The sequence below is a fragment of the Leptonychotes weddellii genome, chromosome 11 (assembly GCF_054177405.1).
Source record: "Leptonychotes weddellii isolate Sample4059 chromosome 11, ASM5417740v2, whole genome shotgun sequence".
NCBI classification, from domain to species: domain Eukaryota; kingdom Metazoa; phylum Chordata; class Mammalia; order Carnivora; family Phocidae; genus Leptonychotes; species Leptonychotes weddellii.
In genome coordinates, this window is record NC_138379.1 from 11,067,625 (window position 1) to 11,078,629 (window position 11,005).

At 52.0% G+C, this 11,005-nt stretch overlaps 1 protein-coding gene across 2 annotated transcripts; it reads left to right on the forward strand.

The window, feature by feature from the left end:
* The first annotated feature begins 152 nt into the window (after positions 1-152).
* On the forward strand, positions 153-10,248 carry SSRP1 (structure specific recognition protein 1). 2 transcript variants are annotated; one of them, XM_031022880.2, is made up of 17 exons: positions 153-290; positions 818-915; positions 1,836-2,021; positions 2,747-2,852; positions 3,140-3,330; positions 3,436-3,666; positions 3,800-3,903; positions 4,007-4,135; positions 4,403-4,624; positions 5,354-5,426; positions 5,838-5,976; positions 6,114-6,159; positions 7,835-7,964; positions 8,385-8,555; positions 8,732-8,820; positions 9,359-9,545; positions 9,798-10,248. In XM_031022880.2, exons 2-17 carry the CDS (start codon positions 862-864, stop codon positions 9,867-9,869), a joined length of 2,130 nt encoding a protein of 709 aa, XP_030878740.1. In that variant the 5' UTR covers positions 153-290; positions 818-861; the 3' UTR covers positions 9,870-10,248. The 2 variants fall into 2 exon arrangements, with proteins under 2 accessions (XP_030878740.1, XP_006751661.1); XM_006751598.3 differs by having other exon boundaries at positions 156-290; positions 782-915.
* The last annotated feature ends 757 nt before the right edge of the window (positions 10,249-11,005 follow it).

Below are 11,005 nucleotides of genomic sequence, written 5' to 3' on the forward strand. Positions count from 1 at the left end.
CTCCCTTCTGCGGTGCGACTTGAATCGCAGCTCCCCTTCCCGCAGGTCCTCCAGAGTGGTTGACGCTCTAGGAGGCTGCCTCGTAGGCGGGCCGGGCTCGCGTCTCTCTAGCCAGCGCACCCTCTCTATGGTCCATGCACGGCTTCCGGTGGCGGGACGCGGGGCCGCGCACGCGGGAAAAGCTTCCCCAGCGTCCCCCCCAATCCCCCTTGTCCCCGCCCCCCCCTCCCGCGTCCCCCAGCGCGCCCACCGCCCGCACCTGGGCCGTCGCGAGGCTGCAGCTTGAGGAGGTGGGTGGTCGCCGGCCCCGTGCCCTGGGAGGGCGCGGGCCCTGCTTCCCCCCGCGGGACGCTCAAGATGGACCGTTCCGCGTTCGAATCCACGGGCAGCGGGCGAATCCATTTTAGGGGGCGGGGGAGCCACGGGTCCAGGGCCGTGGCGCGGTGGGAGCGCTGGGAGGGAAACCTTGCACTGGGAGCTAGGTCGGGGCGCGGCTGAGGGGCAGGCCCCGGGCAGGTCCCGGGGTTCTGCTGCTCGTTGCCATGGCGCCTGGTGGAGCGCCCCGAGCGGGTGTCTGGTCCGGCTGTAAGCGCTACTCCAGGCCGGGTCGTCCAGCCCCGGCTGGGCCTGACTCCTTGAGGTCTGCAGGGCCTGCTGTAGGTTCCCAGGCAGAGGAGATTCTGAGACTTCCCAGGCTCAGCCAGGGGTTGCCACCTGGCTCCATCCATGCGCCGAGTGAGGTGTTGCCTTTGATGTTTGTCTAGCTCCCTCTTGAATTCAGATTCCTAACCTGCTGAGTGTCTGCAAACCCACCCAGGAGTTGGGGCCCAGCTCCCAGTTGAGGCCAACGGGCAGATCAGTATGGCGGAAACACTGGAGTTCAACGACGTCTATCAGGAGGTGAAAGGCTCCATGGTAAGAAGGACCTGGGCTTTTAGTATAGGCCGAGAAAGGGAAGGAGGAGTAGACTTTTTGTCCATCAGTAAGAGCTTACTTTGATGACGTTGCTGTTTTAGAAAAGGAGCCCGAGGATAATGTGTAGTTGGTGTTTCCCCAACAAAAGGCAATGCATACAGATCTTCCTCCCCTTCCAATGGGGTTACATCGCCAGAAACTCATTGTGAATTGAAAATATTGTTTAAGTTGAAAATGCATTTAATACATCTAACCTGATCTGCATCGTAGGTTAGCTTAGCCTTAAACAGGTTCAGAATGTTTTCATTGGTGTACAGTTGGGCAAAACCATCAAACACAAAGTCTACTCTATAATAAAGTTTGAACACCTCGTGTAATTTATTAAATTGTGTCTTGAAAGTGAAACAGAACGGGTAGAGAATGGTTGTATGCATATTGGTTGTTGACCCTGGTGATCAACCCTGGTGATAATGTGGCTGGCTGGGAGCTGCCACTGCCCAGTATCATGAGATGATTGTACCACCCGTTGCTAGCTTGGGAAAACATATTCAAAATTCAAATTGTGGTTTCTGTTCAATGCGTATCATTTTCACACCATCATAAAGTTGAAAAATTCTAAGTTGAGCCATTGTAATTCAAAAAGCGTCTGTATAGGAGTTCTAGGGTCACAGTTTGAAAGGGACCGTTCATGCTGCTCCATCCCAGGGCAGACTAAGGCCCTGCAGGGGATTTGGATGCCAGGGTTTGGTTTTAGGATCCAGATTTCCTGGTTACTTGTCTCTTTTTTCTGACCCTCACCCCTGCAGCTGTTGGTCCAGCATCTGTGTCTGGCCAGCCCAGTGTAGGTTTTGGGTGGGATTGTCTGTTCTCCGTACACAGTGTGTATTGTACCCTTGCATTTGGGCCTGTTTTCCCAACAGAATGATGGTCGGCTGAGGTTGAGCCGCCAGGGTATCATCTTCAAGAATAGTAAGACGGGCAAAGTGGACAACATCCAGGCTGGGGAGTTGACGGAAGGCATCTGGCGCCGTGTTGCCCTGGGCCACGGACTTAAATTGCTTACAAAGAATGGCCATGTCTACAAGTATGACGGCTTCCGAGAATCGGTGAGGTGTCTTGTGGCCACCTTGTTTATTTTTAATCTTCTAGAAAGAGTTGGGGCTCCTTTGATAACCATGTAATTGCTAGTTTTGGCTTCTCAGAGCAGGGCCATTGCAGCCATTAAGCAGTGTTCAGCTTTGGGTGTCTTGTGCTTTGACTCCAGATTTTCTACCATAGTGATTTTTTTTTTTTTAAGATTTTATTTCTTTATTTGAGAGAGAATGAGATAGAGAGAGAGCATGAGGAGGGGAGGGTCAGAGGGAGAAGCAGACTCCCTGCTGAGCAGGGAGCCTGATGTGGGACTTGATCCTGGGACTCCAAGATCATGACCTGAGCCGAAGGCAGTCGCTTAGCCAACTGAGCCACCCAGGCGCCCCTACCATAGTGATTTTTTTGGTGGTTTCTGCTCATTGCCTTTATCCAGATTCAGAGTCTTAGTGCTTTAGTTTGAGGTTTGTTTTTCTGTTTTGAACTGAGTTAAAGACTTTATTGCATTTTAATTTCACTTTCATCAAAGCACTGCCTATCCGAAGTCAGAGAGCATTGTGAGGCCCATGATCAGGAATGTCATTTCCATACTTTACGCCTCCCCTACTCTGAGACCCAGTCCCCGGCAACAGCTTCTGGGTTTCTGATAGAAGGTAGATGGCGGCAGTTTCTCAGAATCCCAGAATGTTTGTGTTAAGGCCACCAGGGTTTACAGGGACCGCTCTCTCCGCTCTGCCCACAGGAGTTTGAGAAACTCTCGGATTTCTTCAAAACTCACTATCGCCTTGAGCTCATGGAGAAGGACCTCTGTGTGAAGGGTTGGAACTGGGGAACAGTGAAGTTTGGTGGTGAGTCCTGGGGAAGACTGAGGTTTGGAGGAGAAGGTAGGATGAAGGGTTTCAGCCTTTACCTTGTTTTGCTCTTTTTCTGCTACAGTTTCTGATTTCCTGTCAGTTTGTAATTCATCATAAATTTATTGAGGACCAGTAGTGTATGAGGCACTGTGCCTGGTCTTGCGGGTACAGTGTGACCAAATAGCCCAGTGCCCTGTCCTTGGGATTGACAGTCTGGTGGGAATGTCGTTTATGCAGACTTGAGGGGAGGAGCTTGTGGTTGATAAGCCTTTTCCCCGCAGGGCAGCTGCTTTCCTTCGACATTGGCGACCAGCCAGTCTTTGAGATACCCCTCAGCAATGTGTCCCAGTGTACCACCGGCAAGAATGAGGTGACACTGGAATTCCACCAGAACGATGACGCAGAGGTGTCCCTCATGGAGGTGCGCTTCTATGTGCCTCCCACTCAGGAGGATGGCGTGGACCCAGTTGAGGTGAGGCCTCCCCTGGTCGCCTGGAGAGCAGATGGTGCTGAGCAGGCCCTGGCCGGCCTGGGAGCAGGATCCCCGCTGCCTGACTACCAGTGTGTACTTTTGCAGGCCTTTGCCCAGAATGTGCTGTCTAAGGCGGATGTGATCCAGGCCACCGGAGATGCCATCTGCATCTTCCGGGAGCTGCAATGTCTGACTCCCCGAGGCCGTTACGACATTCGGATCTACCCCACCTTTCTACACCTTCACGGCAAGACCTTCGACTACAAGATCCCCTATACCACGGTGCTGCGTCTCTTTTTGCTGCCCCACAAAGACCAGCGCCAGATGTTCTTTGTGGTAAGCAGAAACCATGGGGGCTGGATCTCGTCCTGGTTTTTGCCCAGTAGATCGGTCTTGCTGGGGTTTAGTTAATGAGCAATTCTTGTGGAACACTGATTGGTGTGAAACCTTGTCGGCTCTTCCTTACCAGATCAGTCTAGATCCCCCCATCAAGCAGGGCCAAACGCGTTACCACTTCCTGATCCTCCTCTTCTCCAAGGATGAGGATATCTCCTTGACTCTCAACATGAATGAGTGAGTGTGTCCCTGAACTCCTGTCCTTCCACTGTCCAGGCAGGAGACTGGTGTGCCATTAGAAGGCAGCAATGCTTGTGACCTCGCCTTCCTCTCTCTGTAGGGAAGAGGTGGAGAAGCGCTTTGAGGGGCGACTCACTAAGAACATGTCGGGATCCCTGTACGAGATGGTCAGCCGGGTCATGAAAGCGCTGGTCAACCGCAAGATCACAGTGCCAGGCAACTTCCAAGGGTGAGCCGGCCTGGGGTCCTGGCCTGACTGGGGGGCACTGTGCTGTGTGTTCTTGGTAAATCCCTCCTGGGCTGGGAACGCAGTCTCCTAGAGGTCTGGTTGGGTCAGAGCATGATGGGTGTCAGTTGTCTCCATTAGAGCAGCGTAGTGGGGTTTACTCACTCGAGGGCCTGAGCACATGTGTGTTGCTGCTGAGAGATGTGCCTTTGGCTCTGTGCCACCTGCCCCTGAGGGAGGCACTGACTAGGCTCCTGGCCTCCTCCACAGGCACTCAGGGGCCCAGTGCATCACCTGCTCCTACAAGGCGAGCTCAGGACTGCTCTACCCCCTGGAGCGGGGCTTCATCTATGTCCACAAGCCACCTGTGCACATCCGCTTTGATGAGATCTCCTTTGTCAACTTTGCTCGTGGTACCACCACCACTCGTTCCTTTGACTTTGAAATTGAGACCAAGCAGGGCACCCAGTACACCTTCAGTAGCATTGAGAGGTGAGAGCTTCTGCCAGTCACTTCCTGGGCATCCTGGTCTGGACCGAGCCTCTACCGGGAAGCCTGGCATGGCATGGGGCCCTCTCTGGGCCTTTGACTCTTCTCCAACTTTTCAAGCCTTGAGCAGAATTTTTCTTTTGCTTCCCTGGGATTTGGTCCTTCTTGGAGTGCTCAGCCTTTGAAAGCCTCTCCCTGGCTTTCTTTCTGTACTTAAATTGTTTCCCATATTATGTGTTCAGTACTAGCCCTTCTCCACTCCCCCCATGATGGAAATACTATCTCTCCCTTTCCTGGAATGAGCTCTGTGCCTGAGAAAACAGCAGCTAATGTTTATTGAGTGCTCACTGTGGGCTAAACGTCTTCCAAACATCTTCCCGCTTCATCCTCATGACAGTCCTGTGAAGTACGAATTTCAGACTAGCACAAAGGTGAAAATGTCCCTTTCTCTGACGTTTTCCCCCTGCTTTGGGCATGTCTGGTGAATAGGTACACACCATCCCCACCTTTTCTTTCCCAGACACTTGAGACTGTGCAGGTTCCTTTCGCGACTAGTGTCTGACTCTTCCTTACCACCGTCCTTTGGGGCTCTCCGAGCTGTTAGCTTGGGTAATGTGGTCAGTAGCTCTAGGCCCCACAGCCTGTCCTGGCCTGTGGGTGTCAGAACAGCGTGCAGCGCACCCTGGGCATGGGCCCCACCTGTCTAGTAACCTGGTGCATCTCACCTCACAGGGAGGAGTATGGGAAGCTGTTTGATTTTGTCAATGCCAAAAAACTCAACATCAAAAACCGAGGACTAAAAGAGGTACCTGTGTGGGAGGGAAGGATGACCCTCTTCTGATCTGTTGGGGGTGTGGAGGGAGCAGGGATTCTTCTGCCTTCTTTTTCACTCTCTCTTTTCTTCTTACCCTTATAGAAAAAAGAGGTGCGTGTGACCCTCCCCCCTTCCCGGTGCAGGTTTCCTCAGCATGACCTTAGATCAGTCTCGGCTGCCTCAGGAGCCCCCAGTGGGGCTGGGAGAGGGAGGGGCTTGGACTAATCCGGTTGGCAGGAGGTCCTTGGGCACAGGCCCTGCACGTCGCTATGTGTGGACAGTCCAGCCCCAGAGTCTTCTGGGAGCTGATCTTACTCACAGGCATGGGGGGCGTGCTTTTGAGTGTGCAGGGTTCTGGCACCAGGGTGAGTTGGCCCTCATTCACCTCTCTTCCCTGGCTAGGGCATGAACCCAAGCTACGATGAATATGCCGACTCTGATGAGGACCAGCACGATGCTTACTTGGAGCGGATGAAGGAGGAGGGCAAGATCCGGGAAGAGAATGCCAACGACAGCAGCGATGACTCAGGAGAAGAAACCGGTGGGCTAGCCTCAGCAGCGCCGGGGCATGAGGGCGCTCAGGCTCTTAGGCTCTTGCCTGGGGCCAGAGCCGGGCGTCTGGGGAAGAGGGCAGGATCTCCATTTGGGGCAAAGCTGATGCATCGTGCTCTTTTTCAGATGAGTCATTCAACCCAGGTGAAGAGGAGGAAGACGTGGCAGAGGAGTGAGTTTTGGTTTCACTCCCAGGGGGGAGGTGGAGGCCTATAAACTTAAGGGACCAGAAGATACCTGGACATTTCTCATGTCTTCACATTAGCTACTGACCCAGGGTGGCAAAGTGACCTCCACCGAGGTATTGCACGGAAGTGCTTTGGAAAGTGTCGAGGGCTCTGCAAGGGCAAGGCACAGGGTAAAGCCAAAAAAAACAGTGGGGAGATAATAGGAATAAGAACCAACGCCTGCCCACTTCCTTGCTGGGATTTTTGGGGTGAGTTGTTGAATCTCTGTATCCTCACCTAGAACCTCATGGTGGTCCCCCCGTGCTGTACTGTGACTCAAACTGATTTTAGCATAAAAGGGAGTTTCGTAAGTTCACATAATGGAGAGTCCAGGGATATAACTGGCTTCAGGTACTTGGATCCAGATGCTCAAAAATTTGTGGGGAATCTCTTTTATTTTTTCTGATTTTCTTATTTTTAGATAGGTTTGGCCCATGCAGTGTCACATGACCCTCAGAAGCTCTGGGCAGGCTTAATCCAATTGGTTTAACACCCAGAAGTGCCTCTTCTCTCAGGGCAGTAGTGAACAGCATGGTCACTGCCCCTTCCTGAGGTACCAGGATGTGTGCTGATGTGCTAGAAGCAGGCATGTACCCACCCTTAAAGCCTGGGGGTGGAGCGAGCCCTTCCTGAATGGGGGCAAGGTGGTTCCCACAGAAAATCAGGAAGAATTTCTTTCTTTATCCAGAAGAATTGGAAATGAATGTTGGGCAGCCAAAAAACCCAACCTCCCCCCCAACCCCAAATAGATTATACAGAGAGAGATACTTAGATGTACGTATGTGTGTATACACATAGCATATGTATATAGGAGTCTGCTAGTTCTGCTGGCCACGTACTTATGAAGGTTAGTGAGCAGATGATTGCAAAAATCCCTTGAAAATCGGCACCACACGGGTGTAGTGTCTGTCTTCTGAGGAGTTCCATGTGTATCGGATAGAACTTAATTATATGGTTATGGACGTACTTGGACAGACGTCAGTTTCCCTTTTTATACATGTATTTTTAAAGTAATGTCTCTACCCAACGTGAGGCTTGAACTCAACCCTGAGGTCAAGAGCCGCATGCTCTTCCAACTGCCGGTCAGGTGCCCCTAGATTTTATTTTATTATATTTATTTATCTTTAAAAAATGTTCCCTTTTCTGTAGTAATTATCTCTTTATCAGAAAAGACTTTAGGGTGGATTAAGACAGCTAACTCAAAGGAAGTGGTGAAGAGTGCTTGGGGCGTGTTCCGGGAAGTGTCTGTCCCCAAGAGTATGGGGATGGAGTATTCTGGGCAAGATAAGACCAAGTGTCTGTCCCCAAGAGTATGGGGATGGAGTAGGACGTGGGTCAGGCCATGAGCAAAGACAGCAGCTGAAGCCCACTCGTTATTTTGTGTTTCATTGGTTGACTGATGCCATGGCTGGGTTTTCAGAAAGGGCCGTGTGTGGGGAGGGGACCGCTGAAGCCACTTCAGCTGCGAGGAGGAAGCAGGGTGGGGACTGGTGGGCGGGAGACTGTCCTGTGGCCCCACCTCCCCCCTTTTTGGGCAGGTAGCTTTAGACTTGTTTCCCTCCTGTCCTGAGGCCGTGGGGTGCTCTCCTTCCCGGGTCTAAGCCCCCCTCTCCTTGGCAGGTTTGACAGCAACGCCTCAGCCAGCTCCTCTAGTAATGAGGGTGACAGTGACCGGGATGAAAAGAAACGGAAGCAGCTTAAAAAGGCCAAGGTGGCTAAGGACCGCAAAAGCCGCAAGAAGCCTGTGGAGGTGCACACTCAGAATGGGAGAATGTTGGGGAGCTATTCCCTTTACCTTCTCCTGTCCACCACCAGTAGGGCCTGTCAGGTGGTCCTTCTGGGGCTGCTTTTTGTAGCCAGTGAATATGGCCTTGAGGAGTATCTTGGAAATTTTTTCTCTCTGGCCTTTGGGCTAATTAGCTTCTGGGAGATCTGAATTAGGAGACCAGCTTCTATCCCAGGAGCCTGAGGCAAGGGGTCCCTAATGAGTGAGGTGGTGGGTGCAGGGGGAGGAAGACAGGGTTCCTGGCCTTGGGAGCTCTCAGTCTAGCTCTATGCCTATTTAGTCCTCTCATTTTTTTCCCCCCGAGCACGTGATCTAAATAATTTTTGGAGAAGTTGGGGGTCTATGAGAACTAGATGGCTGGAAGGCATTTGGGTTTTTATGTAGGTGAAGAAGGGCAAAGACCCCAATGCCCCCAAGAGGCCGATGTCTGCCTACATGCTGTGGCTCAATGCCAGCCGAGAGAAGATCAAGTCAGACCATCCCGGCATCAGTATCACGGATCTTTCCAAGAAGGCAGGCGAGATCTGGAAGGGAATGTCCAAAGAGAAGAAAGAGGTGAATGGCAGCAGAGATGAGGGGTGGCGACTTAGTCACTGGTAGCGGGGGCAGGGATGGGTCATCAGTGCACCTTTTCTGTACAGATTTTGCCTGCATCAGGGAGGAGGCCTCATTCTTCTCTCTTTTTTTTTTGTGTGTGTGTATGTGTGTGTGTGTGTATGTGTGAGAGACAGGAGTGGGATCGGAAGGCTGAGGATGCCAGGAGGGAATATGAAAAAGCCATGAAAGAATATGAAGGGGGCCGGGGTGAGTCTTCTAAGAGGTGAGTATTGGGGAAAAGAATGGCCCAGTAAGTGCTTTTTTGGCATCTATTTTTGTGGGTCTAGATTGAGAATTGGGGTGTTAAAGATAATAGATATGCTCTGACTGCAGTAGGGCAGTGCTTTTCAAGTCTGGGTAGGCAATTGCCCAAGTATGGGTAATGTGCTAGGGAATTCCTGGGGTCACTGGATAAATGGGGCCCTTTCCTAGAGATTTAGTTTTATTTGAAGGTGTGAAGGAATTAACAAAAAATTATGACAGAACATAATTCACATGAATTTTTAGAGATAAATAAAGCAAGAGATGTCAAACAAGTTCTGTATGTGAGACTGCTTCAAGCTATGGCCCCTGATTCTTCTGGTTATTTACTTAGGAGGCTTTCCCTTGGGGCACCTGGGGCTCACCTGGCTGGCTGTTTGCATTTATAGTGAGATGGGCAGTGTGGGCGGGAGTGAGAAAAGCCCTGTTAAAGTTAGGGGTGGATTGGTTTTGGTGGGTGAAACTGAAGGCCCAGGCCCTGTTCCCTCTTGCTGCTGTAGGGACAAGTCAAAGAAAAAGAAGAAAGTAAAGGTGAAGATGGAAAAGAAGTCAACACCCTCGAGGGGCTCATCATCCAAGTCCTCATCAAGGCAGCTAAGTGAAAGCTTCAAGAGCAAAGAGTTTGTGTCCAGTGATGAGAGCTCTTCCGGAGAGAACAAGAGCAAAAAGAAGAGAAGGCGGAGTGAGGTGCGGCAAGAGTTTGGGGGTGAGGGGCACCTGAGGCGGAGGGGTGAATGTCTAGGGTCCGGTTGTGGTAGGTAGGTCTGTAAGAGTAATGAGGTGGAATGGAAGGATGCAGATCAGAGGTTCTGAAGGCCAGTGCTACATTTGGAGTGGGGGCGGGTATGGAATTAGGGGTCCTTCACCACTGAAAAGTAGCTTGCTGGGAGGGCAACCAGGACTCTAAACCTTTCCTCTCAAGAGACCTTTGATTTTCAGGACTCTGAAGAAGAGGAGCTGGCCAGTACTCCCCCCAGCTCAGAAGACTCGGCATCAGGATCTGATGAGTAGAGAGGAGGAAAATTCTCTCTCCTTGGGCTTGCCCTGTCACACCTGCGGTATGAAATGTAGTCCCTGGGTTTTGTGCCATCTTGACAAGCTCTCCTGGTGGAATGCACTGCACTGAGGCAGCAGGGGAGGCGTCTCCCTCTGCTTCCCAAGGATGGCTCTTTATCATTTGGGGAGAGATTGGGTGGGGCAGTGCAGTGCAGGGTGGAATCCTGGGCCTGCTCTGCCGACCTTAGGGCTGTGGCTTCTGTTCACGGTTGCTGCAGCAGGGGTCATGTGAGGTCGAGGCCTATAGCTCCTAACGGGGGCCTATTTCTACTTTTATTTTGTATTTCTGGTCTGTGAAAAATCAGCATTTAATAAAGGGAACTGACTTTGGAAACCATGTCCTAATGCCTTCTCTCTAGCCCTGTTGTATTGCACCCATTTTTGGGGGGTGGTGTTTACCATACTGTTGAGACTGGGCAGGGCCCTGCCGGCCAGCCGGGAAGCAAGCCTCCAGGTACATCCTGTTCTGTTCCCGGTTGGACAAGCATTGGTTTTCACAGTCTTCTGCCGGGATGGGCCACCTGAGAGTCTAGAAATGAGAGCTGATCTGATTAGGAAGTCACTCTCACAATTCCACTCCATTAGCCAAGCTGAGGGGAGGCAGCTTCTGGCTCAGTCCTTAATCACCTATGAGTCAAGGGTCTTCCACGCGTTTAGATAATGGAATCAGGATTGACCAGCCTCCTCGCGGCGCGGGGCAACGGAAACCCGAGCCTGGAGAGATGTGGACGACGAGTGGTGTGGGGGGTTGCAGGAAAGGTGTGGAGTATGGATGAAGCTTTTGTTTTGGGGGATTGGGAGGAATTTACGTCTGGGAAGGGGACATAAGAGCAGATAAGTGAGGACCAGCTAGGGAACCAGAGCTTCCAGTCGTCCTCACGGTGGATTCACGTCTGAATTGATACACGTGGAGCGGCCACGTTGCGTGCGTTCTCAGGTGTTTCCCACAGGAAGCCTCTCCAGTCCGCCAACGGTGACCTTCTTTCTCGCCGTGACTCTATGGTGCTGCAATCAGTGCCGGCCGCCGGGCCCGAGCGGGCCGTCCTCAGGCAGCCTCTCTAGGCAGTCGTCTCGGTGGCCATCTTGCCTGA

Coding starts and splice junctions, on each gene's coding strand:
- SSRP1 (XM_031022880.2), top strand. CDS start 862: ATGGCGGAAACACTGGAGTTCAACGACGTCTATCAGGAGGTGAAAGGC. Junction 4,625..5,353: donor ACCTTCAGTAGCATTGAGAG/GTGAGAGCTTCT, acceptor CTCACCTCACAG/GGAGGAGTATGGGAAGCTGT. Junction 5,977..6,113: donor TGACTCAGGAGAAGAAACCG/GTGGGCTAGCCT, acceptor GCTCTTTTTCAG/ATGAGTCATTCAACCCAGGT.